Source organism: Oncorhynchus tshawytscha, linkage group LG14, assembly GCF_018296145.1.
Source record: "Oncorhynchus tshawytscha isolate Ot180627B linkage group LG14, Otsh_v2.0, whole genome shotgun sequence".
Classification (NCBI taxonomy): Eukaryota; Metazoa; Chordata; class Actinopteri; order Salmoniformes; family Salmonidae; genus Oncorhynchus; species Oncorhynchus tshawytscha.
The window spans coordinates 23637605-23663284 of record NC_056442.1 but is presented as its reverse complement, the minus strand read 5'-3'; the positions used below and the strand labels follow the sequence as shown (position 1 = coordinate 23663284).

General features: G+C 43.4%; 3 protein-coding genes across 3 annotated transcripts; 1 reads left to right on the top strand and 2 right to left on the bottom strand.

The window, feature by feature from the left end:
- Window positions 1-902: 902 nt before the first annotated feature.
- Window positions 903-9860, bottom strand: LOC112266807 (tapasin-related protein). Its single transcript, XM_024444634.2, has 6 exons — window positions 9767-9860; window positions 6356-6685; window positions 5748-6083; window positions 4916-5017; window positions 4749-4765; window positions 903-2575 (listed from the first exon to the last, which is right to left on the bottom strand). Exons 2-6 carry the CDS (start codon window positions 6678-6680, stop codon window positions 2561-2563), a joined length of 795 nt encoding a protein of 264 aa, XP_024300402.1. The 5' UTR covers window positions 6681-6685; window positions 9767-9860; the 3' UTR covers window positions 903-2560.
- Window positions 9861-9962: 102 nt separating this feature from the next.
- On the top strand, window positions 9963-17127 carry LOC112266805 (gem-associated protein 4). The gene is made up of 3 exons (XM_024444632.2): window positions 9963-10083; window positions 10180-10266; window positions 13804-17127. The coding sequence occupies exons 2-3, from the start codon at window positions 10257-10259 to the stop codon at window positions 17022-17024; spliced, it is 3231 nt and encodes a 1076-aa protein (XP_024300400.1). The 5' UTR covers window positions 9963-10083; window positions 10180-10256; the 3' UTR covers window positions 17025-17127.
- Window positions 17124-20368, bottom strand: LOC112266806 (TLC domain-containing protein 3A). Its single transcript, XM_024444633.2, has 5 exons — window positions 20124-20368; window positions 19458-19541; window positions 18286-18502; window positions 18012-18110; window positions 17124-17883 (listed from the first exon to the last, which is right to left on the bottom strand). The coding sequence occupies exons 1-5, from the start codon at window positions 20240-20242 to the stop codon at window positions 17584-17586; spliced, it is 819 nt and encodes a 272-aa protein (XP_024300401.1). The 5' UTR covers window positions 20243-20368; the 3' UTR covers window positions 17124-17583.
- Between the last annotated feature and the right edge of the window lie 5312 nt (window positions 20369-25680).

The window sequence follows — 25680 nt, the reverse complement described above, 5'->3', positions numbered from 1 at the left end:
GTGCGCGCTAATAGCGTTTCAAACGTCACTCGCTCTGAGACTTGGAGTAGTTGTTCCCCTTGCTCTGCAAGGGCCGTGGATTTTGTGGAGCGATGGGTAACGATGCTTCGAGGGTGGCTGTTGTCTATGTGTTCCTGGTTCGAGCCCAGGTAGGTGCGAGGAGAGGGACGGAAGCTATACTGTTACACTGGCAATACTAAAGTGCCTATAAGAACATCCAATAGTCAAAGATATATGAAATACAAAATGGTAGAGAGAAATAGTCCTATAAATACTATATTAACTACAACCTAAAACCTCTTACCTTAGAATATTGAAGTCTCATGTTAAAAGGAACCACCAGCTTTCATATGTTCTCATGTTCTGAGCAAGGAACTTAAACGTTAGCTTTTTTTACATGGCACATATTGCACTTTTACTTTCTTCTCCAACACTTTGTTTTTGCATTATTTAAACCAAATTGAACATGTTTCATTATTTATTTGAGGCTAAATTGATTTTTATTGATGTATTATATTAAGTTGAAATAACTGTTCATTCAGTATTGTTGTAATTGTCATTACAAAAAAACAAACAAAAAAAAGTATAATATTTTTTTTGTATTTTTTTATTTAAAATCGGACAATTAAATCGGTATCGGCGTTGAAAAAAAAAAAAAAAAATCATACAATCGGTCGACCTCTAATCTATCCTTCTACTCTAGTATGACAATTGGGTACTTTTTGTACCACTGCTTAACAAGTGCATGCTTGTCAACAATTGGCATGAATCATTTTGGCAAATAAACTAGCTACACCTACATTCTTTTTTTACAATCCCTTTGATGAAGTAGTATCTCCAAAACTCATCCGGGAACATTTACTGAAGGGAAGTTACCATCCAGATCTGTCTCTTTACTTTCCAAGTTTATATTCGATGGAGCCCTTCCGAGGGACTAAATATGTAACCAACAACAATAGTTGACTATAATAGACCTAGACCACAACCAATCCTGACCCTAGTATGACCCCAGATTGTGCATCATCATAGTTTACTGGAAGCAGATGCTCAGTTAGAACTACCCGTGGGTCTACTCGGTATATCTTTGAGCCCCCAGATCCCATTACAGCCCTTTCCACTGGTGGAGCTCTGAGCTGGGCTGTGTGCCGGAGCAGAGCCCTGGCCCTCAGCTGACTCCTGACCCACCAGGCACACAGCTTTACACTGGCTCTGCTCTGTGATGATAGCCTCTCCAGAGCCACACTTCTCCCCACGTGCCAACATTAGTGCCCAAAGGTATGGCTTGGGGGGAATGTACCAAGTGCCCTTTGGGAACAGCTGCCATTCCAGAGTGAAGTGTTTATGGTAGGGTTAACTATGTAGAAACAGAGATGGGGCTTTGGCACAGTATTTCTCCATATGTAGGGTACTAAAGACTTAACCAAGATTACGCCAAAGCCTCTGGAAAAAGATTGGCTTTCAGCAGAAGACAGTGTCAAACTACATATTTTCAAAGTGTGCGTGTGTGTGTGGGGGGGTCTCCATTTTTACTAATGCTCTCAGCTGTAGTTTGGCGACTTTGGGACTTTTGAGCATGCCGCTATACTGTTTAAATGGCAGACACCAGTGCTCGCCATAACCCCTGTATAGGCCACCAAAGCACTGCCACACTTTTTTTTACTGATTTCTCTGAACTATTGTCTAGTGTCCTTGAGAACTATAATCAATTCATTATGTTGGGTGACTTAAATTGTCATGTTGACAAAGAGAATTTATGCATCTTTTGAGCTCTAGGGACATTATCCAACATGTTTTTGGGCCCACCCATAACTGCAGCCATACTCTGGACCTGATTATTACGAAGGGGCTTTCTATTGAACTCTCAAAACCTAGGACCAAGACACATGGAAAGGCAGCTTTTAGCTATTATGCCCCCAGCCACTGGAATTGCCTGCCAGAGAACCTCAGGGAGGCAAAAACTGTGGTCATATTTTAAAGTGCTCTTAAAAGACACTTTTTTTAGCTATGCTTTTCCTTAGGGTGCTTTTTAGTCAGTCATTCAGCTTGTTATTCTTTGGTTTTCATCCTCGTAATTATTTCAGTTTTTTTTCTCTCCCTGTGTAGCACATTGTGTTGCATTCCATGTCTGAAATGTGCTGATTGGATTTGACATCACATTCTGACCTGTTAACTTAGTAGAAACCTCTAGAGCGAAAACAGTAAATGCAACAGCAATTATTAAATACAAATAAATAATAAACATTTATATTCACAATCTCATCCGTGCCATTGCTTTTCAATTTTAAACAAATCAATTTCCTAGTGCATATTTTTCATATCATACATTATCATGCATTTTTATAAAATAAAATAATTATTCCATGTCAAGTATTTTTATAGGAAAATTAAGCTACCTTACACAATCTCATCGTAGAGCAGTACTATGACCTTGTGGGATAGTCTCTCTCTAAACTGTGTGTACTTTTAATAATAGGAGATTCAGGGGAAACATTAACTCCAAAATAACCCATCTGATGGAGAAGTCCAGAGATGAAGAGAAGGACCACTCTGGATTGTTCTCTCAGTAGGGCTTGCGCTGAACAGGAGAGATACAGTACACACACAATGAGCAGGGAAGTCTCTCACAAACACCCACACGTATACAGTCATGTAGGGTTGTCAAGATACCAGTATAATACAACACCTGATTTTCAAAAAGGAAAACAAAGCAGACTAAATGCTATGGTCCTTTAAATTTAAAAAACTACAGTATGTCAAATGTGTGCTATAGCTTGGAAAAGAAACGTGATTCTGGGTGACAACAGAAGGCTGCTTGTTTACAACATTAGGACTGATTTCCTCAGGAAATGTAGTCAGCTTCATGTTTTGTTTCCTTGCCAAGATACCTCAGTATCGCAACGCTGGTATCGTGATAACCCTACAGTCATGCTACACACACACACCCAAACCCTTAATATACTGCTCAGTTTACACACTGCCCCCCCATCCCACCTTCTCCAGTACATGTGTAAATATTGGACTACACAGTACCTTGGGAAAGTATACACACCCTTTGACTTTATCCACATTTTCTTATAGTTACAGCCTTAATCAAAAAGGTATCTAATAAAACCAATTGCTCGGCAATCTACACACAATAACGCCAAAGCGAAAACAGGTTTTACATTTATCTATTTTTTTTAAACCCCAGAAATACCTTATGTAAATAAGTATTCAGACCCTTTGCCAAGAGACTCGAAATTGAGCTCAGGTGCATCCTGTTTCATTGATCATCCTTGAGATGTTTCTACAACTTGATTGGAGTCCACCTGTGGTAAATTCAACAGATTGGACATGATTTGGAAAGGCACACACCTGTCTATATAAGGTTCCACAGTTGACTGTGCATGTCAGAGTAAAAACCAAGTCATGAGGTCGACGGAATTGTCCATAGAGCGCCAAGACAGGATTATGTCGAGATACAGATCTGGGGAAGGTTAACAAAAAATGTCTGCAGCATTGAAGGTCCCCAAGAACACAGTGGCTTCCATCGTTCTTAAATGGAAGAAGTGTCGAACCACCAAGACTCTTCCTAGAGCTGGCCACCCGGCCAAACTGAGCAATCGGGGGAGAAGGGCCTTGGTCAGGGAGGTGACAAAGATCCCGATGGTCACTCTGACAGAGCTCATCTGTGGAGATGGGAAAACTTTCCAGAAGGACAACCATCTCTGCAGCACTCCACCAAATCAGGCCTTTGGTAGAATGGCCAGAAGGAAGTCACTCCTCAGTAAAAAGGCACATGACAGCCTGCTTGGAGTTTTCCAAAAGGCACCTGAAGACTCTCAGACCATGAGAAACAAGATTCTCTGATCTGATGATACCAAGATTGAACTCTTTGGCCTGAATGCCAAGTGTCTCGTCTGGAGGAAACCTGGCACCATCCCTATGGTGAAGCATGCTGGTGGCAGCATCATGCTGTGGGGATGGTTTTCAGCAGCAGTGACCCGGGAGACAAGTCAGGATCGAGGCAAAGATAAACAGAGCAAAGTACAGAGATCCTTGATGCAAACTTGCTCCAGAGCGCTCAGGACCTCAGACTGGGGCGAAGGCTCATCTTCCAACAGGACAACGACCCTAAGCACAGACAAGACAACGCAGGAGTGGCTTCGGTACAAGTCTCTGAATGTCCCCCGAACTAACATCTCTGGAGAGACCTGAAAAATCGCTGTGCAGCAACGCTCCCCATCCTACATGATAGTGCTTGAGACGATCTGCAGAGAATGGAAGAAACTCTCCAATTACAGGTCTGCCAAGCTTGTAGCGTCATACCCAAGACCACTCGAGGCTGTAATCACTGCTAAAGGTGCTTCAACAAAGTACTAAGGAAATTGTCTGAATACTTACGTAAATGTGATATTTCCGTAATTCTTTTTTTATTTTATGAATTTGCAACAATGTCTAAACCTGTTTTGATTTGTCATTATGGGGTATTGTGTGTAGATTGAGGGGCAAAAATTATTTGATCAATTTTAGAGTAAGGCTTTAATGTAACAAGATGTGAAAAGTCAAGGGGTCTGAATACTTTCCAAATGCACTGTATATTTTGCCTTCCTGTATTATACTTATGCTACAATGTTTCCTATTCTACTGCCATTTACTTTGTTCGTATGCTTATATTTTCTTATTTCTTATTGTAGAGAAAGAATCTGCAAGTAAGCATTTCGTTGGATGACGTATACCATGCGTAAAGTATGAAGATGTGTACCCACCTGATTAGCTTTTCTTGCTGTAAAAGAAAAACATTCAAAAGTTTCAAAAGGTGTCCTAGCAAGCAAACAATAATTAGCAATATCTCAATTGGGTGACCTCATTAACAAGCTTAACCTGGCAATGACTGAAGGTAAAGGACAGAGTGTGGTGAACCGGAGACGCTCACCTGAGCTCAGGCGGGGTAGCATCACAAACAAAATGGCCACCATGACCAAGATGGATCCAAAGCCAAAGAACAACCACAGCGCAGCGTTCCAACTGTCATACTCTGATAAAACATAACATCCAAAGTTTCAGTCAACGCAGTTTTTTTTGTAGCATGTTCCTTTCATAGCATAATACAGAATATTGTGTAGGTAGTGGGGCTGCCATCTAGTGGCCATGAATTGGTACTGCATACAGTGTAGTACATTTGGATTAATATCCTGTGAAGACTATATACATTGAGTGTTGGAAACATGAAGAACACCTGCTCTTTCCATGACATTGACTGACCAGGTGAATCCAGGTGAAAGCTGTGATTCCTTATTAATTTCACTTGTTAAATCCACTTCAAATTAGTGTAGATGAAGGGGAGGAGGCAGGATAAAGAAGGATTTTTAAGCCTTGAGACATGGCTTGTGTATGTTTGCCATTCGGAGGGTGAACGGGAAAGACAAAATATTTAAGTGCCATTGAACGTAGTATGTAGTAGGTGCCAGGTGCACCGGTTTGTGTCAAGAACTGCAACGCTGCTGGGTTTTTCACACTCAGTTTCCCGTATGCATCTAGAATGGTCCACCACCCATAAGACATCCAGGCAACTTGACACAATGTGGGAAGAAGGGGGGGGGGGGTCAACCATTAAAAGGTGTTCTTAATGTTTGGTATACTCAGTGTATATAAAATATGCAGAAATGTGTATGGACGCATACTGTATCACTGTACGTAATCAGACTGGTTTTTAAATCAAGGGTATAAGGTTTAAAACTCCATGAGAAGTTCCTAAAACACCTAACCTGTGACGATGAGGGTGAAGCTTTTGCGGATGGGCATGCGCTGGGAGCTGTGAGACACCCTGCAGAAGTACTTGGAGCCTGAGTCATGCAGGGAAGCGTGGAGCAGGAAGAAGGCCGACAGAGAGTAGGTCCCGTCTTGGTGGTGGCGGTGGCTGGAGTACAGGACAGTGTCCAGCTTCTCTGGTAGGAGGCCTCCACCTCCACCACTGGACTCCCTGAACCACTCCATCTCCACATCCAGGGGGTAGTAGCCCTCTGCCTCACACACCACCTTCTGCTCCCCCCTGTCCACCAGGGAGATGGTAGAGTCCACGTTCAAGGACACGTGAGGCGGCTCTGAGGGACAATGTCAGAAATGACTGGCATTACAATGAGAATGTTGGCGGTATATACAAGGTGATACAAATGGCAGTCCATGACACCTTTAACTGGCTATATTATGGCTATCATGGCATAGAGATAGACAAATTCATAAAAGTGTATACCATATCAGGAAGTGATAATAAAAGTAATTTGCTTATTCGTTCAATGAGCAAATGATGGCGCAAAGCTTCAACAATGAAATGTGTCTGCATCAAGTCCTGTGACCCCTAACCCCTCCACCTTACCCATAATGTGCAGAGTGATGTCATGGCTACCAAACAGCGGAGGCACTGAGACAAGGCAGATATACGTCCCCTCGCTGCTCTGCTTGGTGAGGGGGAGCGTCAGGGATGCGTTGCCCCTACCGATGGCGTTAAGCGGCACCCCGCTCCCCTTTGTCTGGCCCGAGCGGCTGGAGTGGCTGAAGAGCGTGGTGCGTTCACCGTGTCGTTGCAAACGCCATTCCACTGTCAGGTCAGCTGCCTTGTGGTCCACGTCAAACTGACAATGCAGGCTCTGTTGCTTCACTAGGCCCACCCGCACAGAGGGAGAGCGGGTGAGGACTAGCATCACAGCTACACACAGGTCACAGTCAAGGCAGGGCAGGAAGGGGGTGCAGAGGAAGGAGAAATTTAGAAAGAGATTATAGCCAGGGTCTCATTCTGATGCGTCTGACAGACATACAATACAGTATATGTGACTCAGACTTTCAGGAGAGAGAAGTATTGGACAATTGACCTAACATTTTTACTCATACATAGATATACAAATGCCTAAATTAAATAAACAAGGGTATAAAAAGGAATAACTGACATACAGTACCAGTCAAAAGTTTAGATATCCTTGAATGAGTAGGTGTCTTTATTTGGACTGTTTTCTACATTGTAAAATAACAGTAAAGACATCAAAACTATAACATATGGAATCACGTAGTAACCAAAAAAAAGTGTATTTTATATTTGAGATTCTTCAAAGTAGCCACCCTTTGCCTTGATGATAGTTTTGAACACTATTGGCATTTTCTCAACCAGCTTCATGAGGTATTCACCTGGAATGCATTTCAATTAACAGGTGTGCCTTGTTAAGAGTTAAATGTGGAATTTCTTTCCTTCTTCATGCGTTGAGCCAATTAGTTGTGTTGTGACAAGGTAGGGGTGGTATACAGAAGACGGCCCTATTTGGTAAAAGACCAAGTCCATATTATGGCAAGAACCGTTCAAATAAGCAAAGAGATACGACCGTACAGCACTACTTTAAAGACATGAAGGTCAGCCAACACGGAAAATGGCAAACTTTGAAAGTTTCTTCAAGTACAGTCGCAAAAACCATCAAGCGCCATGAAACTCATGAGGACCACCACAGGAAAAGGAAGACAGAGTTACCTCTGCTGCAGAGGATAAGTTCATTAGAGGTACCAGCCTCAGAAATCGGCAAATAACTGCGCCTCAGATTGCAGCCCAAATAAATGCTTCAGAGTTCAAGTAAAAGAACCATCAACATCAACTGTTCATAGGAGACTGCGTGAAGCAGGCCTTCACGGTTGAATTACTGCAAAGAAACTACTACTCAAGGACACCAATAAGACGAAGAGACTTGCTTGGGACAAGAAACATGAGCAATGGACATTAGACCAGTGGAAATCTGTCCTTTTTTGAGATTAGACATTATTGGTTCCAACCGCCGTGTCTTTGGGAGACGCTGAGTAGGTGAACGGATTATCTCTGCATGTGTGGTTCCCACCTAAAAGCATGGAGACGTGTGATGGTGCTTTGCTGGTGACAGTGTCAGTGATTTATTTTGAATTCAAGGCACACATAACCAGCATGGCTACCACAGCATACTGCATCGATACGCCATCACATCTGGTTTGCGCTTAGTGAGACTCACTTGTTTTTCAATAGGACAATGACCCAAAACACACCTTCAGGCTGTGTAAGGGCTATTTGACCAAGAAGGTGAGTGATGGAGTGCTGCATGAGATGACCTGGCTTCCACAATCACCCGACCTCAACCCAATTCAGTTGGTTTGGAATGAGTTGGACCGCAGAGTGAAGGAAAAGCCTCCAAGTGCTCAGCATGTGGGAACACCTTCAAGACTGTTGGAAAAGCATTCCAGGTGACTACCTCATGAAGCTGGTTGAGAGAATGCCAAGCGTGTGCAAAGCTGTCAAGGCAAAGGGTGGCTTCTGTTAGGTTCTGATTATTAGAGTAAGAACTCGGACACTGAAAGCTCAAACCAAGCTTATTCTTCCTAAAGGATCGAACAGCTGAATCGACAAAAACATTCACACCAGCACTAGTATTTAACCCTTTCTCCTATGTGGAGTCACTTCCTACACATTGGAACAGCCAATGCAGCTCTGTTGTGACACAAAACCCTTCAGTGAAATTGGTTCTTCCTCACCTCATCTGACCTCTGCCCCAAAGTGCTCACTCCTCCCCAACTCACGGCTGTCATGGTGACTGGTACCAGACTGTCTCTTCTCCTCCGAGGATCCCTGATGGCTAACAATAACATATCCTGACATACATTACCCGCTCTCACTCAGTGACATGAATAAGTATATTTCCATTCTCAGAACCCAACACTACTTTGAAGAATCTAAAATAGATGTATCACTTTTTTGGTTACTACATGAGTCCATGTGTGTCATTTCATAGTTTTTATGTCTTCACTATTATTCTACAATGTAGAAAATGGTAAAAAAAGAAAAACCCTTGAGTAGGTGTCCAAACTTTTGACTGGTACTGGATGTTACAGACTAGAGCAGTGCTTCCCAAGGTGTGTAGATATTTGCCCTAGCACTAACACAGTTGAATCAACTAATCAAGCATAGTATCAAAAATAAAATGTGCACCAGGATTGGGAAGCACTGGACTAGAGTACAGCCTACATCTACTGCAGAAGTGTCAAACTCATTCCACGGCTGGCCGAGTATCTGCAGGTTTAGTTTTTTCCCTTTCAATTAAGACCTAGACAACTCCGGGAGGGGAGTTCCTTACTAATTAACAGTGGTGGGAAAAGTACCCAACTGTCATTCTTGAGTAAAAGTAATGATACCTTAAAATACAAAATGACTAAAGTAAAAGTCACCCAGTAAACTCTAAAAAGTCTAAAAATATTTGGGTTTTAAATTTACTTAAGTATCAAAAGTATAAATCATTTAAAATTTGTTATATTAAGCAAACCAGATGGCACCATTTTTTATTTATTTACGGAAAGCCACAGGCAGACTCAAACATTTAGACATCATTTACAAACGAAGCATGCGTGTATAGTGAGTCCGCCAGATCAGAGGCAGTAGGGTTGACCAGGGATGTTCAGTTGATAAGTACGTGAATTTGACCATTTTCCTGTCCTGCTAAGCATTCAGTACTTTTGGGTGTCAAGGAAAATATGGAGTAAAAAGTACAATATTTTCCTAAGGAATGTAGTGAAGTAAAAGTAGTCAAATATAAAACAGCAAAGTAGATACCCCAAATAACAACTTAAGTAGTACTTGCAAGTATTTTAACTTAAGTACTTTACACAACTGCTAATTAGTGACCTTAATCAAGTACAAGGGTGGAGAGAAAACCCAGACTCGGCCCTCCGTGGAATGAGTTTGACTTGATCTACTGCATAAGAAATAGACAGAAGGAAAAGTCTGCATTACTTGAAGTGGTTAGCGCCGCTCTGTCTGCGATGGCGGCCCAGTTTTTTTTACAACGGCTTGTATTAGTTAAGTAATAAATCAGATATGTGAATGAGGAAGAAAGTGTTAACTACTAGGCACAACAAAACCAAAACATGCTACTGCAACTAAACAACCCTCCATATACATCCATTCCATTGTAAAGTTGAAAAGTTGAAGTACATTTTGTCACTCTTCAAAAAAAAAAAAAAAATCCGCCCACGTGACCTTGATGCGGAAGTAAGAAGACTTGTTTTGAGTGATCGAAAAACACGTTTCTTGTAATATCGCATTGGAAAGTAAGTATCTACTTACAGTATTAAACTTCTCGTTTTATTACAATTAGTAGAATAATGCATTGAACAAAAAAAATGTACACGTGCTCTTCGTTGTAGTTGGCTTGGCGTGGAATTGGGTCCAGCGTGGATGAAAGGATGCACATTTGAAGACTGAACTGCGCCTCACCCAAACAATGAATCAAGGTAGCAATGAGATTTGAGTTGAATGCATTGGCTTATAGTTGTAACATGTTAACTGTATGTATTTGCATTATTTGCTGAACTAGCTAGCTGACAATACACTTTATTTAGGGTCAGGTGGGAACTAAATCTATTTCAAGTCAATCACTTTGACAGTACCCCGTTTGATTTGAACTAAAACATGTCATTTTCCCATTGTAGAAGTGCTCAGAGACTTTTGACCTTAATGGCAAAACATTTTAGAAATATGCTCAAAGTTGACCAGTTTTGCATACCATTTGACTTTTTCCACATTTTGTTATGTTACAGCCAGTAATAAAATGGATTAATTGTTCTCAATCTACACACAATACCCCATAATGAAGCAAAACCCTGTTTATACACTTTTGCAAATTATAACTGAAATCACTTACATAAGTATTCAGACCCTTACTCAGTACTTTGTTGAAGAACCTTTGGCAGCAAGTCTTCTTGGGTGACGCTATAAGCTTGGCATGCCTGTATTTGGGGAGTTTCTCGCATTCTTCTCTGCAAATCCTCTCAAGCTCTGCTGGATGGGGAGCGTCGCTGCACAGCCATTTTCAGGTCTCTCCAGAGATGTTCAATCGGGTTCACTCCTGCATGGTCTTGGCTGTGTGCTTAGGGTCATTGTCCTGTGAAAGGTGAACCGTCGCCCCAGTCAGAGGTTCTGTGTGTTCTACCAGGTTATCAAGGCTCCCTCTGTACTTTGCTCCATTCATCTTTCCCTTGATACTAACTAGTCTCCCAGACGCGACGCTTGGCTTTCAGGCCAAAGAGTTCAATCTTGGTTTCTTCAGACCAGAGAATCTTTTTTCTCATGGTACGGGAGTCCTTTAGGTGCCGTTTGGCAAACTCCAAGCATGCTGTCATGTGCCTTTTACTGAGTGACTTCCGTCTGGCCACTCTTCCATAAAGTCCTGATTGGTGGAGTGCTGCAGAGATGGTTGTCCTTCTGGAAGGTTCTCCAATCTCCAGAGGAAATCTAGAGCTTGTTCAGAGTGACCATCGGGTTCTTGGTAACCTCCCATCTCCCCCAATTGCTCAGTTTGGCCAGGCAGCCAGCTCTAGGAAGAGTCTTGGTGGTTCCAAACTTTTTCCATTTAAGAATGGAGGCCACTGTGGTCTTAGGAACCTTCAATGCTGCAGAAATGTTTTTGGAACCTTCAATGCTGCAGAAATGTTTTTGTACCCTTCCACCAGACCTGTCTCGGCACTCTACAGACTATTCCTTCGACCTCATGGCTTGGATGTTGCTCTGACTTGCGCTGTTTACTGTGGGACCTTATATAGACAGGTGTGTGCCTTTCCAAATCATGTCCAATCAATTGAATTTACCACAGGTGGACTCCAATCAAGTTGTAGAAACATCTCAAGGATGATCAATGGAAACAGGATGCACCTGAGCTCAATTTCAAGTCTCATAGTTAAGGGACTGAATACTTATGTAAATAAGGTATTTCTGTTTATTTTTAATATAGTTACAAAAATGTCTCAACCTGTTCTTCGCTTTGGCATTATTGGGTATTGTGTGTAGATTGAGGGATTTGTAAAAATGTAAATAAATTTTAGAATAAGGCTGTAACGTAACAAAATGTGTAAAAGGTGAAGGGGGTCTGAATACTTTCTGAATGCCCTGTATATATTCATCACTGGGGGTGGGGGGAAAAAATGGTTGATATTGATATGACTTAAAAGTTTACAAACAGGGTTGTCAAACTATTGTATAATTACATTTCTTTAATAATAACTGTAATTTAACCTTAAACATCAACTATCAAAAAATGTGTTAACTTTGATTTGTCATATTCACACGTTGTAGCTTAGACTCCTTTTTACATCATCTGAGGTTGTCTTGTGACTGCCATTGGTTGAGACACAACATGCTCTTGAGTACAGGGTGGGTGTCATGTTTTGGCTGATAAATGTACTCACAAGTTGACATTTCAACTTACAAATGGTACCACAAAGATGGCTGGAAGTCCACACATAGAATGTTGATTTGAATGGGAATATCTGTTTTTAAATTCTACTCTTAATCTTCCAAAGGAAACCTATTGAAATCATAGAAATATAGACAATAGAATAGATATGACTGTTTCAAGGTTCTACACAGGATTTTTATTAAGAATGTATGCATTGTAATTTCAGAAAATGTCCAAAATATATTTTCAGTAATAGTGGAATGGTGTGTTTCACAGTATTACTTTACCCTCCAGTGTTGGGATTGGCTATGATATTTGCATATTGGTTTCCTCCTTCCTGAATGGCATCTGATTTCAAAATGGGAAAGCTGTTTTGACTTTGTAGCTGTGTTAATCAGGTCAAGTGGTAAATGTAGAAATCACTGTCATTTCCTGATTGCTAAAATTCTACACTGTTTGCTCAGTTTCAGAAAACAAGCACTGAATAGTGTAGGGAATCGGTGTACCATCTAAATCGCTGTGTATTATATTCTTAATAGCAATAAAATGTCTTTACAGCTGTTTGAAGGTGATGGACCCAAACCAAAAGTAAAAGGTTGGAATGCAATTCTCTGCCATGTTACGGGGAAATGGGATGCGGTGGAGGAAATTTGTTTTGAATGCAGCCAAGTGCTGTTGCAAATCACCTAGCTTCCACATAGGTGCTACACCTGTAATTTCACCCCTATCAGATGACATTTGAATGTGGGTGGATCGGCAGGTAGCCTAGTGGTTAGAGCGTTTGGCCAGTAACTGAAAGGTTGCAGTATCGAATCCCCGAGCTGACAAGGTAAAAATATGTTGTTCTACCCCTAAGCAAGGCAGTTAACCCACTGTTTCCCAGGCACAGAAGATGTGGATGTCGATTATGGCATCCACCCGTACCTCTGACTCAGCCACCCGTACCTCTGATGTCGATTATGGCAGCCACCCGCACCTCTGATTCAGCCACCCGCACCTCTGATGTGGATGTCGATTATGGCAGCCACCCGCACCTCTGATTCAGAGGGGTTGGGTTAAATGCGGAAGGCATTCACTTGTACAACTGACTAGGTATCTCCCTTCGTGATAGTAATCAGAAGTTCACATTTCAATGGCGTAGCAGTTAAACTGCAGTGGTCTGAAGGATAGGTCCATGCTAAGAATTATATTTATATGATTGAAATGACACCCACCCTGTATTCAAAAGCATGTGTATCAACCGAAGCTTGCAACCCTATTTGTAAGCTTTTTGAATGATATCAAACTCAACCGTTTATCATTTCCAGTGATTTAGACGTGGATGTCTCGTGGTATGATGGGGAATGCAAAATGGGTCAGCTTTAAACAAACACCTTTATCTCTGGAATGTTCTGGAATTCCGTTACAAAAAGTAACTTTCTGACAACTCCTTCCATGGGCAAACATGTATGCAAAGTTTTTTTTAATCAAAGAGGATCTGTCAAGTGACTCAACTCAAATGGATTTGGCCCCGGCAACCTGGTTTCTGTACTGAACTAACTACTCTGTAGTCTACTCCTGTGTTCATGCGTTCTTACTCTTCTGCCTGTGCTTTCAGATTCCTGGCTGAGCTGTGAGAAGACTGCCATTCTCCAGGGAGGCTTTCTGTTGGCCAACAGATTGTGCCAGCCAGCGTCACTCAGTGCCCTGCAGAAGGAGGACTGGAGTAAGGTTGGCCACCCAATTCTACAGGCTGTCAGAGAAATTTGTGGGCAGGAGCGAGGTAGCTGTCTGAGCAGTGTTCACTGGAAGAAGAAAATCATCTGCGTCTTATGGAGCAAATTACTGGGGCGGGAGAGCGAAGAGGACATGGAAATCGGCTGGAGGGAGAATCCATTCTTCTCTCTGCAGAACAGTCTACCTGACATTAACCGAACAGTGATGTTTGAGCTGGTCAAGTTGAAAGGCTTCTCTCAGATCTACGCCCAGCTGCTTTTGTGTCTGCCGTCGTCCCACCTGAGTTCTGAGCTAGAGAAGCTAGTTCAACACATCACCCGTAACAGCACTGAGGAGGACGTCCGCGTCCTGCTGGAGGTGTGGTGGGAGCTGTGGAAGGGCAGGTGGGGAAGGCAAGAGGATGACGACCTAGATACGGTCTTTACTAACCAGTGGACCCGCCTCCCCAACACCACTGGCCTCTCGCCTCATGCTGCCAAGAGATTCAAGTCAAACCCAGCACCATCCACCAATGATGTGCTGTCCATTCTTTTTCATGCTCTGGAGGAGGTGAAAGAGCATCTGAGCACCTCTGACCTTTGCTACCGTGCCCTATCCAACTGCCTCGACTCCCTGTACACCTCACATCTGATAGACCAAGCTATCATCCTCCCAGCTGAGGCGCAACTTCAGAGCCTGAACAGTGCGGTGACTGTCAGAAAGAGGCATGCTGGGATAGAGAAGTTTGATCTGGTCCAGGTGATAAGCGAGGCCCACAGTGACCTGAAGGCAGCCCACACACCCTCCCAGTTTAAACCCTGTGGAATGACACTAATGCAAGCACTGCAGACTGTCTCACAGCTCACTCAGGCCTGGGAGAAGAGAGGGCTGCTGGAGATGACAGACAGCTGTGACCCCAGTGTCTTGGCACGCCGTCTGAAAAGCTGTCTGGCCAGAGTGCTCGAGTCCCTAGAGGAACTTTCCATGTCTGAGACCATGGATGAGGGTGAGCGCCAGACACTGAACAATGTGCAGAGCACTTTGAGAGGCTTGTTAGTCTCACTGTCCTTCCCCGACACAGAGAGCAACGCTGGGGAAATGGCCCACATTGCCGTAGCCATCATTAGCCACCGCTTGGAGGGCTTCCAAGATTTCACTACGCTATTTGCAACTGAACTGAGCTGGTCCCTGAGTGTGGAGGAGTGGATCAGCTGTCTGGAGAGAAACAAAAACGCATTCCAGCGAAAGGACATTGTCATGAAATTAGTCTCCACTCTCATTGCAAAGTGCCAAATAGATACTGAAGAAGTAGAGCACTGCAGAAAGCTGAAGGACATTATTGTGAACATTTTCACAGAGCTCCCCTTAGCTGAGAAAAACACAACATTATCAGAAATGCTAACCTGCTCCAAGAAGGGTCTCCAGGGCTCTCTGCCCCAGGCTGTGACGGAGGGCTTTAGTGAGGAGCTCAACATGGCGTTCAACTGCATCATCCAGGGTGGATCGGCGCAGAACAACCTCAGCTTGGCCGTGGTTGCCATAGCCAGCGTGGCCTTTCAGAACCCCGAGGCCACCCTGCGTCGGTGCTGCCATCTAGCGGTGGTGAACCATGGGGCCCACAGCCTCCTCTCCAAGATACTCCAGCAACTCCCAGGGCTGAGGGGAGGTGCCCCCGGATGCACAGAGGGGACAGGCAGCTCTGCGGGGAGCTTACTGTGCAGCTGTCTTCAAGATACTGCCATGACTAAACTGTCCTCGGCTAAGGAGGAGGACCAGTTCCTGCACTTCCTGGTTGCACTGATGCAGCCAAGCATTTCCGAGAGCGGACAGAGTTTCCTGCACCCTGAAGAGGTTGTGTGTGCCTTCGTCCTGCCTCACCTCTCCCCCTCTGGCTCTAGCACCTGCAGCCTGGAGCTGTGCCTGCGTTTGCTCCACTCTGCATTTTCTCTGGATTTCCAGGATGCATCACCACACTGGGTCATGAACTGCTCCCCGTTCCCCCTCCTCTGCGTCCTCTGCCAGCTCCTGAATGAGGGCTGCGGGTGCTGGGAGCTTCCTGCAGAGGGCGCACCACGTCACTTATCCATGGAGTCCAAGGTGCTGCTCGTCACTGTGCTGACTGCATTGGGCAAGGTGGTGGGACGGGAGGTGGCCTCAGCCCCCAACACCTGGTCCAGAGCCCTTTTCTGGCTCTACAATAAGGTGGAGGCCCTGGACTGGACTGTTCGCTTCCACCTGAAGGTAGTGTGGGGGGATCACTTCAAAAACGAGGTGCCGTCCTCACTGTTGGCTGTGTGCGAGCTGCCGGAGCAGGAGTGGTCTGGCCTAAAGTTGGCCCAGTATGGGCAGGGCACAGGGCTGCTGGCGTGGATGGAGTGCTGCGCTCTCTCTGACGAGGTTCAGGACACCATGCTGACCTCTCTGGCTCTGGACCAGCATCGGCCCGACGACGTCAACATGTTCAGCAAAGGCCTGCTGGTGGCTGTGACACAGACCCTACCCTGGTGCACGGTCGCCGAGTGGGGCAGGCTGCTGAGAGCCATGCGAGAGCTGCTCCGCTCAGGTCGTCTCCACGTGCCTTACTCTCTGGAGTACGTGGACTTTCTCCCCCTGCTGGACCTGCGGCCGTTCTCCTGCGAGCTGCGTCTGTCCGTGCTACTGCTGCGTGTCCTCCAGCTGCTCTGCGGCTCCAGCTGCAAAGACTGGCTTTCCGGCCAGGGCTGGGCCCACGTGGGGCTGCTGTACGCCAGCGCCATGAGAGAGATCATAGACTCCCTGAGGGGAAAGCTTTTGCCGTCTTCCTCCAACAAAGACCCAAAAGAAGAGAGGGCAGCTACCACCACCGCCAGCCAGGAGGTGCTGTTTGTACTGAGCCAGCTCTTCTGCCATGTGCAGCACATTCAAGTGATGATGCCCGGCGGTCAGTGTGAGTCCCTGTTCCTGTGTGCCCTGGAGATCCTGACCCACTACGAGGCAGTACTGGCCGCACACCCCAGCTGCTGCTCCCACCTGGAGACCAAGAACACTCGCCACTTCTTCACCACCATCACAGACAACCTGGACAGCGCCGAGATGAAGGCTGTGTTGCATCAGAAAATTGCTCAGCTGTCGTCTTCAGGTTGATGCACTTAAGACAGTGCTCGAATGAGGGTTTATTGTTCCCAGCCTCAAATAAAATGTTCTGACCCAAAATGTACTTTTGAATAAAACTGACAGATTGCATGTCTTTCAGTGGTTTATTAATCAAAACAACCTTTGATCATTCACACTAGGACACAAGACAGGGTTACAACTTGATCAAAATGCTTGGGATTTCAGTGCTTATTTCATTTGTCTGTCAAATCTATTTTCTAGTGCAACATTTCATACTTAACTATGAAATAATTAAATATTTTGGATTGAAAGTTAACCTGATTAGTCATGATGCATGGTGTCACTCTTTCAGGTAGGAAAAAAATAAAATCAGTAAATATTTCTTGCACAAACTACATCATATAACAGTGTCTGACCCCTGAGAATTGTAATAAATACCAGTAATTTTGTATTCATAGGCAGTTGCATGTCCTAAATTCCACAGACCATTCCTTCAGAGGCAAGGATTGAAATAACTCATGACATTGAAGACAAGAGGGCAAAGGAAGCATAATTGACATGTTGCTAACCACAGAATTAGATGGCACCTCTAATCTGTCTTTGAGCCATCTTTATGAGAAGGTTGACCCGTTGACCCAGTCTGACGCAGGTAGAGGCGATAGGCCTTGCGACACAGCAGCACAAACCAGTAGATCTGAGGTGCTAGTAAGGATAGGTTGGCTAAGTTGCAGTGGAGCTGTAGATGGAACGGCACTTTGTGGAAGGGAATGGTGTACTGCTGACCATACACCCAGTACATGTAGGGGAAGATCAGGATACGGCAGGTGAAGAAACTCAGCAGAACCATCACACCATTGACTCTGTGAAGCCATGAGTCCTCTAGTCCCAACTACAGAGGAAAATATATGGATTGTTTAATGATTGTACACAGAGTTATAGTACAATTCATACTATGTTCAGACTACCTAAAGCACAAATCAAAAACAAAGGGGTTTATGAATCTGGGAGTGGCCTTACCTGGATCAGAACCTTTCCTAATGAGACAAATGGAGTGCTGAATTCAGCCATGAAGAAACAGCCAATGAAGAAGTCTCCACCTAGACCGGTCCTGAGGAACTGAGGGGGAAAAAAAGCATGATATGAATATTAAAAACGAACTCATTGAGCACAGCCAGCTGTTGAGGATGACACAGTCGATTATCAATAACAAAAACTGGACTAGTCACAAATTTCAACTGCCGATGTAACGCATCAGACCTAAAGTTGCTGTACAGTAATTGTGCTCCCTCACCAGAGTGATGGGCATAAAGACCGTGAGGAGGACCATGTGATGAAACACCAGCAGGGGATGCCGGAGGAGGAACAGCTTGATGGTAAGGAGGGAGTGCTTCATGTACGCCTCGTGCCCTCTGACCTTTTGACTGTGGTAGTTACTCAGATACATGGCGTAGATATCAAAGGCCATGTAAGGGGCGCCAAACCACACAAATTCATTGGTCAGTCTGTGCCTAAAGAAGATGGTGACATACCGGTACATTAGGATCATGATGAAAGTAAGCACTTATGCTGGATTGTGTTTTAAAACTGATGATTTAACCAGTGAAACAAATAGAAATGTGGCCTTATCCTTTATCACTGAATCCTCTTCCTACACCCAATGAAACTGGAGGTTCAAGTAAAATATAAATAGGGCCGTGTTTTGGTTAATCATGTCACATGACCTGGAATTAAACATTTATTTAAAAAAAGGTTCCGAACAGTCACTGATTCCCATGTAAACTAACATTTTGAGTGACTAAAATAAAATCGCCCATAACTTGTTTTGGATAGAAATGCTAAACTCAAACACTGACAGTGTTTTTTTATATTTTGCTATACATCTTCCATTTATCTTGTGAGGCGGTTCACAGGAGCACTGACACGTGTCGACTTGACAACTGCGTCTGAGTTTTGAACGACCCTCCCGCTCCCTTTTTGTTCCATGCTGGCTGAAGACCTAGCTAGACAGTAACTAACTACAGACGAAACAAATATATTTGCCATAGATGAATAGGATAAACTTTTAATTATATTTGCGGAGACCCTACAGTCAAATTGACTGTTCATGACCTTAAGCTTTTTCAAAACTGTTTCCTTTTTTACTATGAATAATGGAGAAACCGTTTCAGTCACGAAGGAAATAAACACAGCTAAACCCTGCAGATAATGAGACCACAGTGTTAAAATTTGGGCGGGGGAGTTGTGCTCAATTTAAACTCTAGAGGACTCTGGTTGACGTGCTCTTGTTGTACATGTCAGTCTTTTCTATATCAGTGTACTACGGCCTCCCCCCCCCCCAAAAAAAAACAACCTCTTGTTTTTAATGGCTCTGGTTGTAACAGAGAATCACTGGTTAAATTCCCACCAATCACTACACGTGATGATTGCTGTTTAAAAGGAAATGATTTAAATATGAATTCTTACCTGTCAGACATCACATCATTGGAGGCAGTAGCAATTATGAACCCAACAATAGTAGCCAGAGTTGCATGGATAGAGGACAGCAACCTTGTGAAGAGATGGAATAGATGAGATGAGGCTATGCAAGTGCGCACAATTGGTTTTTCATTTGTTCTAATATTTAAAATAGCAAACACATTTTATATTAATATATTGGTGCCAGGTAAAGGGTTATGTAGTTAGTGATGTAAGTTAGTGATTATATATTTCTAGATAGGCATCATTTAGTGTATTTTAATTCCATTGCTAATATGGAAATAAATTATTTTCAGATAAAGCATTTTTTCGGTTGCATGTACGTTTTTATTTGGACCCTTTTTGGAAGTCCAACTGTCGCTCAGTGAAACGCCATTCTTTGGGAAGTACCGAACGTATTTAGACATTATTAAGCTTGAAAAACTGGTTAATGGCAAGTTAAATTGCTCTTGGTTTTAAAGGAGAATCGGCATCTTCTATGTCTCCTGTAAATCCAGGTTGCGGTTCAGTTCTGATAGATTTTTCTCCGGAGTTGTTGCGATAGAACTAGAAATCTGCTTACTGAAATACCTAGTGTCAGTTACTAGTTAAGTCATTCAATGACAAGAACTGGCTAACTTATGCATACGGAAATAGTCGCACAATAAAGCCTACCTTTCGCTGACCACAAACACATCTGCATCATTCCAATTTTTGAAAGCGGATTCAAGCACTTTCCTGGATATGAAGAACAGTCCCGGGAAAAATACAACGCCACAAGCTAACATATACATGATACACTCGCATTAACCAGCTACACTGTCGAAATACGAGGAAGCAGGAAGCGAACCGTACTTGCATGCGTTCACCCCGAAGATGCAAATTAATAGTAGCTGAGCCTTTTAAGCTCAGGTACTATTCAAATAGTTTAGCATCTGACTGTAAGTGTGCAGAGACTTCCCTGTTTTTTCTGAGGAAACCTTCAAAATAAAAGAACACATTTCAAAACATTGCAATGTCGATTTCAAAATATATTACAACTAATCAATGACCATTTATTTGTATTGTGCTTATAAGCAAATTCAACAAGAAATGTATGAAAACAATGAGAAATATTTATGAAAACAATGAAAAATATGGTATAAAAACATTTTCAAGACTGGTTTACAATTTATTTTAAAGAACTGTGCAGAGATAAAAGCGAGGTTGGAAATACTTATAAGTAGGATCTTTACTAGCCATATGTTTTTTTAGGGTGAATGTCATCTAAATATCCAGCAGCGCTTCGTACTCTGCCTATTCCATTTCCCCCAATGCAATACACCAGGGGTGTTAAACTCATTCCACGAGGGCCTAGTGTCTGCTGGATTTTAGTCTTTCCTTTCATTTAAGACCTAGACAACCAGGTGAGGGGAGTCCCTTACTAATCAGTGATCTTAATTCATCAATCAAGTACAAGGAGGAGCGAAAACCCGCAGACACTTGTCCCTCCTTGGAATGAGTTTGACATGTGCAATATGCAGTATATGGAAATAATTTGGTTAAAGATTTTTTTAAATTATTATTTGTGCCAAGGTTAAAGTGGGGTTAGAAGTAGTCAGTAATGTCTGTAGAATCTATATGTGACCCGATTCAGGAAACTAGGCTTATGTCGCATGTCACGACTTCACATTTTTTTGTCAAAATGTTTTTGGGGGGCAGAAATGCCTTCTTGAACATGTGAACTTTCATGTGCCTTAAAATCTAATTGTATGCCATCTGTTAATACAAATTAAATGGTTAAATTATGAGCCTAGTTGGTTTAGCCACAGAAAAAGTCAGAAACCTTCCCGCTAGCCATGATTGGCTGAGATAATGAGTGGACTGCTCATGCCGAGAGATGAGTTTGGATTGGTCTGCGGTGTAGCATCTTGTGTCTATAAAATGAGCTGCTCGTAATGTGTAGATAATCTTTTCTACCACAGTTTTTTCTAAGTATATAACATTAGCCATGAAGAACTGCAAAAATATTGCTACTTCTCTCAATAACATTGCTGCCCTGAATTTATCAGGTGCTATCGACAAAGGTAAGTGGGGAAAAGTTGTGATGGACCAGTTTCTGGAGGACGATCGTGCCATGCTGACTCTCTGACTCTGAAAATGAATCAGACGATGACGAAATCCCTGATTTAGGTAAAAACATATTAATTGAAAACATTGTAGAGTCTTCTGATGACCGTGATGGAGAAGAAATGGCGACAATCAAGTGTTGTCACGGAAGAATGCGTAGGGAGTCAAAAATAGAACACAGAAGGATGTTGTATAAAACATGTCTCCGGATTACATCTTCAAATTAAGGGCAACCATGGCATCAGTGACAGAGAGGGAGAAAGATCTGATGATACTTTTAGCATTGCACACTGTCAGTGTGAACCAGAGTGACTTGACACAATGGGCTAAACAAGCTGTTCAAACTAAACGGAAACGACAGAGGACATGAATGAAGCTTTCATATCTATGTATATGCGTAAGAATCAAACATTGAACCAATTTTGGTTAACTTTAGGGAGCTATGAAAATCAGTTTGTATTGCTAATTAAAGCTAATTAAAGCTGGCTGTTAGCTAGCCAGCTGGAGTTCAATGCCCGGCTTGCTAACTTTACTCTGGATTGGGATTTTGGTACAAATTTTAGCTAGCTAACTTTAACGTTACATGTCTAAACAAAAGACCCCAAGTTAAAGCTTGCTGTTATCTAGCTAACGTTAGCGCCGATTAGATGGCTGGCTTGCTAGCTAACAGTAACTTACATGTGTGAAATGTGTGTAACGTTAGTATCTGGAATTTGTCTTTCAGCATCAGTAGAACACACCTGACTGCAAGACCACCTATTCAAGACCTGCAGTTGTCTCAGGGGTGCCCTACTGAACCAGCAAGCAGACATCAGGATGCATTACAGCTTTGATTTTGCTCAACAAGTAAGCAATATTTCCTCCTTTTATACTGATTAAGGACATAGATGGATGGATAGGTATCCCCCCCAAAATATATATATATATACACACTGCTCAAAAAAATAAAGGGAACACTAAAATAACACATCCTAGATCTGAATGAATTAAATATTATTTTTAAATACATTTTTTTTTACATTGTTGAATGTGCTGACAACAAAATCACACAAAAATTATCAATGGAAATGAAATTTATCAACCCATGGAGGTCTGGATTTGGAGTCACACTCAAAATTAAAGTGGAATCCACACTACAGGCTGATCCAACTTTGATGTAATGTCCTTAAAACAAGTCAAAATGAGGCTCAGTAGTGTGTGTGGCCTCCACATGCCTGTATGACCTCCCTACAACGCCTGGGCATGCTCCTGATGAGGTGGCGGATGGTCTCCTGAGGGATCTCCTCCCAGACCTGGACTAAAGCATCCGCCAACTCCTGGACAGTCTGTGGTGCAACGTGGCGTTGGTGGATGGAGTGAGACATGATGTCCCAGATGTGCTCAATTGGATTCAGGTCTGGGGAACGGGCGGGCCAGTCCATAGCATCAATGCCTTCCTCTTCCAGGAACTGCTGACACACTCCAGCCACATGAGGTCTAGCATTGTCTTGCATTAGGAGGAACCCAGGGCCAACCGCACCAGCATATGGTCTCACAAGGGGTCTGAGGATCTCATCTCGGTACCTAATGGCAGTCAGGCTACCTCGGGCGAGCACACAGAGGGCTGTGCGGCCCCCCAAAGAAATGCCATCCCACACCATGACTGACCCACCGCCAAACCGGTCATGCTGGAAGATGTTGCATGCAGCAGAACGTTCTCCACGGTGTCTCCAGACTCTGTCACATCTGTCACATGTGCTCAGTGTGAACCTGCTTTCATCTGTGAAGAGCACAGGGCGCCAGTGGCAAATTTGCCAATCTTGGTGTTCTCTGGCAAATGCCAAATGTCCTGCACGGTGTTGGGCTGTAAGCACAACCCACCCTGTGGACGTCGGGCCCTCATACCACCCTCATGGAGTCTGTTTCTGACCGTTTGAGCAGAAACATGCACATTTGTGGCCTGCTGGAGGTCATTTTGCAGGGCTCTGGCAGTGCTCCTCCTAGCACAAAGGCTGAGGTAGCGGTCCTGTTGCTGGGTTGTTGCCCTCCTACGGCCTCCTCCACGTCTCCTGATGTACTGGCCTGTCTCCTGGTAGCGCCTCCATGCTCTGGACACTATGCTGACAGACACAGCAAACCTTCTTGCCACAGCTCGCATTGATGTGCCATCCTGGATGAGCTGCACTACCTGAGCCACTTGTGTGGGTTGTAGACTCCGTCTCATGCTACCACTAGAATGAAAGCACCGCCAGCATTCAAAAGTGACCAAAACATCAGCCAGGAAGCATAGGAACTGAGAAGTGGTCTGTGGTCACCACCTGCAGAACCACTCCTTTATTGGGGGTGTCTTGCTAATTGCCTATAATTTCCACCTGTTGTCTATTCCATTTGCACAACAGCATGTGAAATGTATTGTCAATCAGTGTTGCTTCCTAAGTGGACAGTTTGATTTGACAGAAGTGTGATTGACTTGGAGTTACATTGTGTTGTTTAAGTGTTCCCTTTATTTTTTTGAGCAGTGTATATGGGAGGCAGGAAAATACATTTCACTGTGCGGTGTATTAACAGGGGTGAGACAATTTAATTGTAATTTATCTTAATGTTCTTTTGTTGTTTGCAGGTGCACTATCCTTCTGACCCTATGCAGCCAGGTCCCATCTACTTTTTAACTCCTCGCAAGTGTGGCTTGTTTGGTGTCTGCTGTGAAGGAATGCCACAACAAGTCAACTACTTGACTGATGAAGGCATGTCATTCAGCAAAGGCAGCAGCGCAGTCATCAACTACATGCACCATTTCTTCACCAACTACGGAGTTGGGGAAACACGTGTGGACCTGAATTGTGATAACTGCAGTGGCCAAAACAAGAACACGTTTGTGCTCTGGTATTGTGCCTGGCGGACCATGCACAAGCTCCACCACAGTCTGGACCTTCACTTCCTGATCACAGGCCACACCAAGTTTGCTTGGTGCTTCGGCCTCATCAAGCAGCGCTTCAGAAAGACCAGAGTGAACACTTTGTCTGAGATGGCTGTTGTTGTGAAAGACAGCACAGTGACAGGGGTCAAGATCCCACAGTTGGTTAGACTAGATGATGGTTCAGTGCTGGTGGAAAGCTATGGCTGGCAACAACACCTGACTCCGTACTTCAGGCCGCTGCCACAGATCAAGCAGTAGAAGCACTTCAGGTGAATATAATTTTCATTGCATTGTATGAGGTTATTATTCTTATCTAAACTTGAGAGGTGAATTGATGTTGTGCAAGGTTTTAATGTTTTCACATTTTTATTTCCTGTTTTCCAGCTTTGATGCTCTGGAGCCTGGTGTTGTCGCCAAGGAGCGTTCAGTCAGGACCAGGTTTCAGCTGCTGCACAACACTGACATCCTTCCTCCCATAGATGGTCTGCCTGTACAAGCACCACCTGGACTGGACAAATCTAGACAAACATATATTTTTGAGAAGATCAGGTAGTTTTGCGACAAAGAGGCTTTGGACATCACATGCCCTGCACCAAAGTCAAGGGCAGGACAGGAACAGGCTCTCCGAATATAGATTCCCATGTTCATGCGTGGTTCAGACAGACCAGTCATCAGCACTATCTGCAGTACTTCTATTCAAATGACTAACACACACACCATACTTTGCTGCTACTATTATGTTTATTATCCTGCTGCTCAGCCACTTTACCCCTGACTGTATGCAGACAATTACCTCGTCTATCACTATCGTTATTGATCTTGTTTGTGTACATACTGTATATTATTTTATTTATATCGACATGATCTATTTCTGATATTGCTGCTATGCAAGTAACCATTTTTGTACTGTTTACACCTTCTGTGGCGATCCGTCCACTTTGCAAGACTTAGCAAAATATTGATATAAAATGAATATTGATATGTGTGGTTGTAACATGATTTTGTGACATACCACACACTCACTAAACACAAATGTTTTGTTTGTAAATTATGTCTGAGGGTTGGAGTGTGCCCCTGGCTACCCGTCAATAAAAAAAAATAAAAAAAATGGGCCTGTCTGGTTTAAGGAATTTGAACTTTTGATACTTAAGTTTATCTTAGCAATTCCAAGTACTCAAGTAGTATTTTATTGGGTGACTTTTACTTTAGTCATTTTCTTTACATCTG

Bases quoted from the DNA above. Each gene is read 5' to 3' on its own strand.
- LOC112266807 (XM_024444634.2), bottom strand. From the start codon at position 6,680: ATGCTAGTCCTCACCCGCTCTCCCTCTGTGCGGGTGGGCCTAGTGAAG. The intron at 6,084-6,355 runs GTAAGGTGGAGG...ATTGTCCCTCAG, and splicing joins CATCACTCTGCACATTATGG to AGCCGCCTCACGTGTCCTTG. The intron at 5,018-5,747 runs GTTAGGTGTTTT...ATGTTTTATCAG, and splicing joins CTTCACCCTCATCGTCACAG to AGTATGACAGTTGGAACGCT.
- LOC112266806 (XM_024444633.2), bottom strand. From the start codon at position 20,242: ATGTATATGTTAGCTTGTGGCGTTGTATTTTTCCCGGGACTGTTCTTC. The intron at 18,503-19,457 runs GTAAGAATTCAT...CATCTTCTTTAG, and splicing joins AATGATGTGATGTCTGACAG to GCACAGACTGACCAATGAAT. The intron at 18,111-18,285 runs GTGAGGGAGCAC...TTTCCCCCTCAG, and splicing joins TCTTTATGCCCATCACTCTG to TTCCTCAGGACCGGTCTAGG.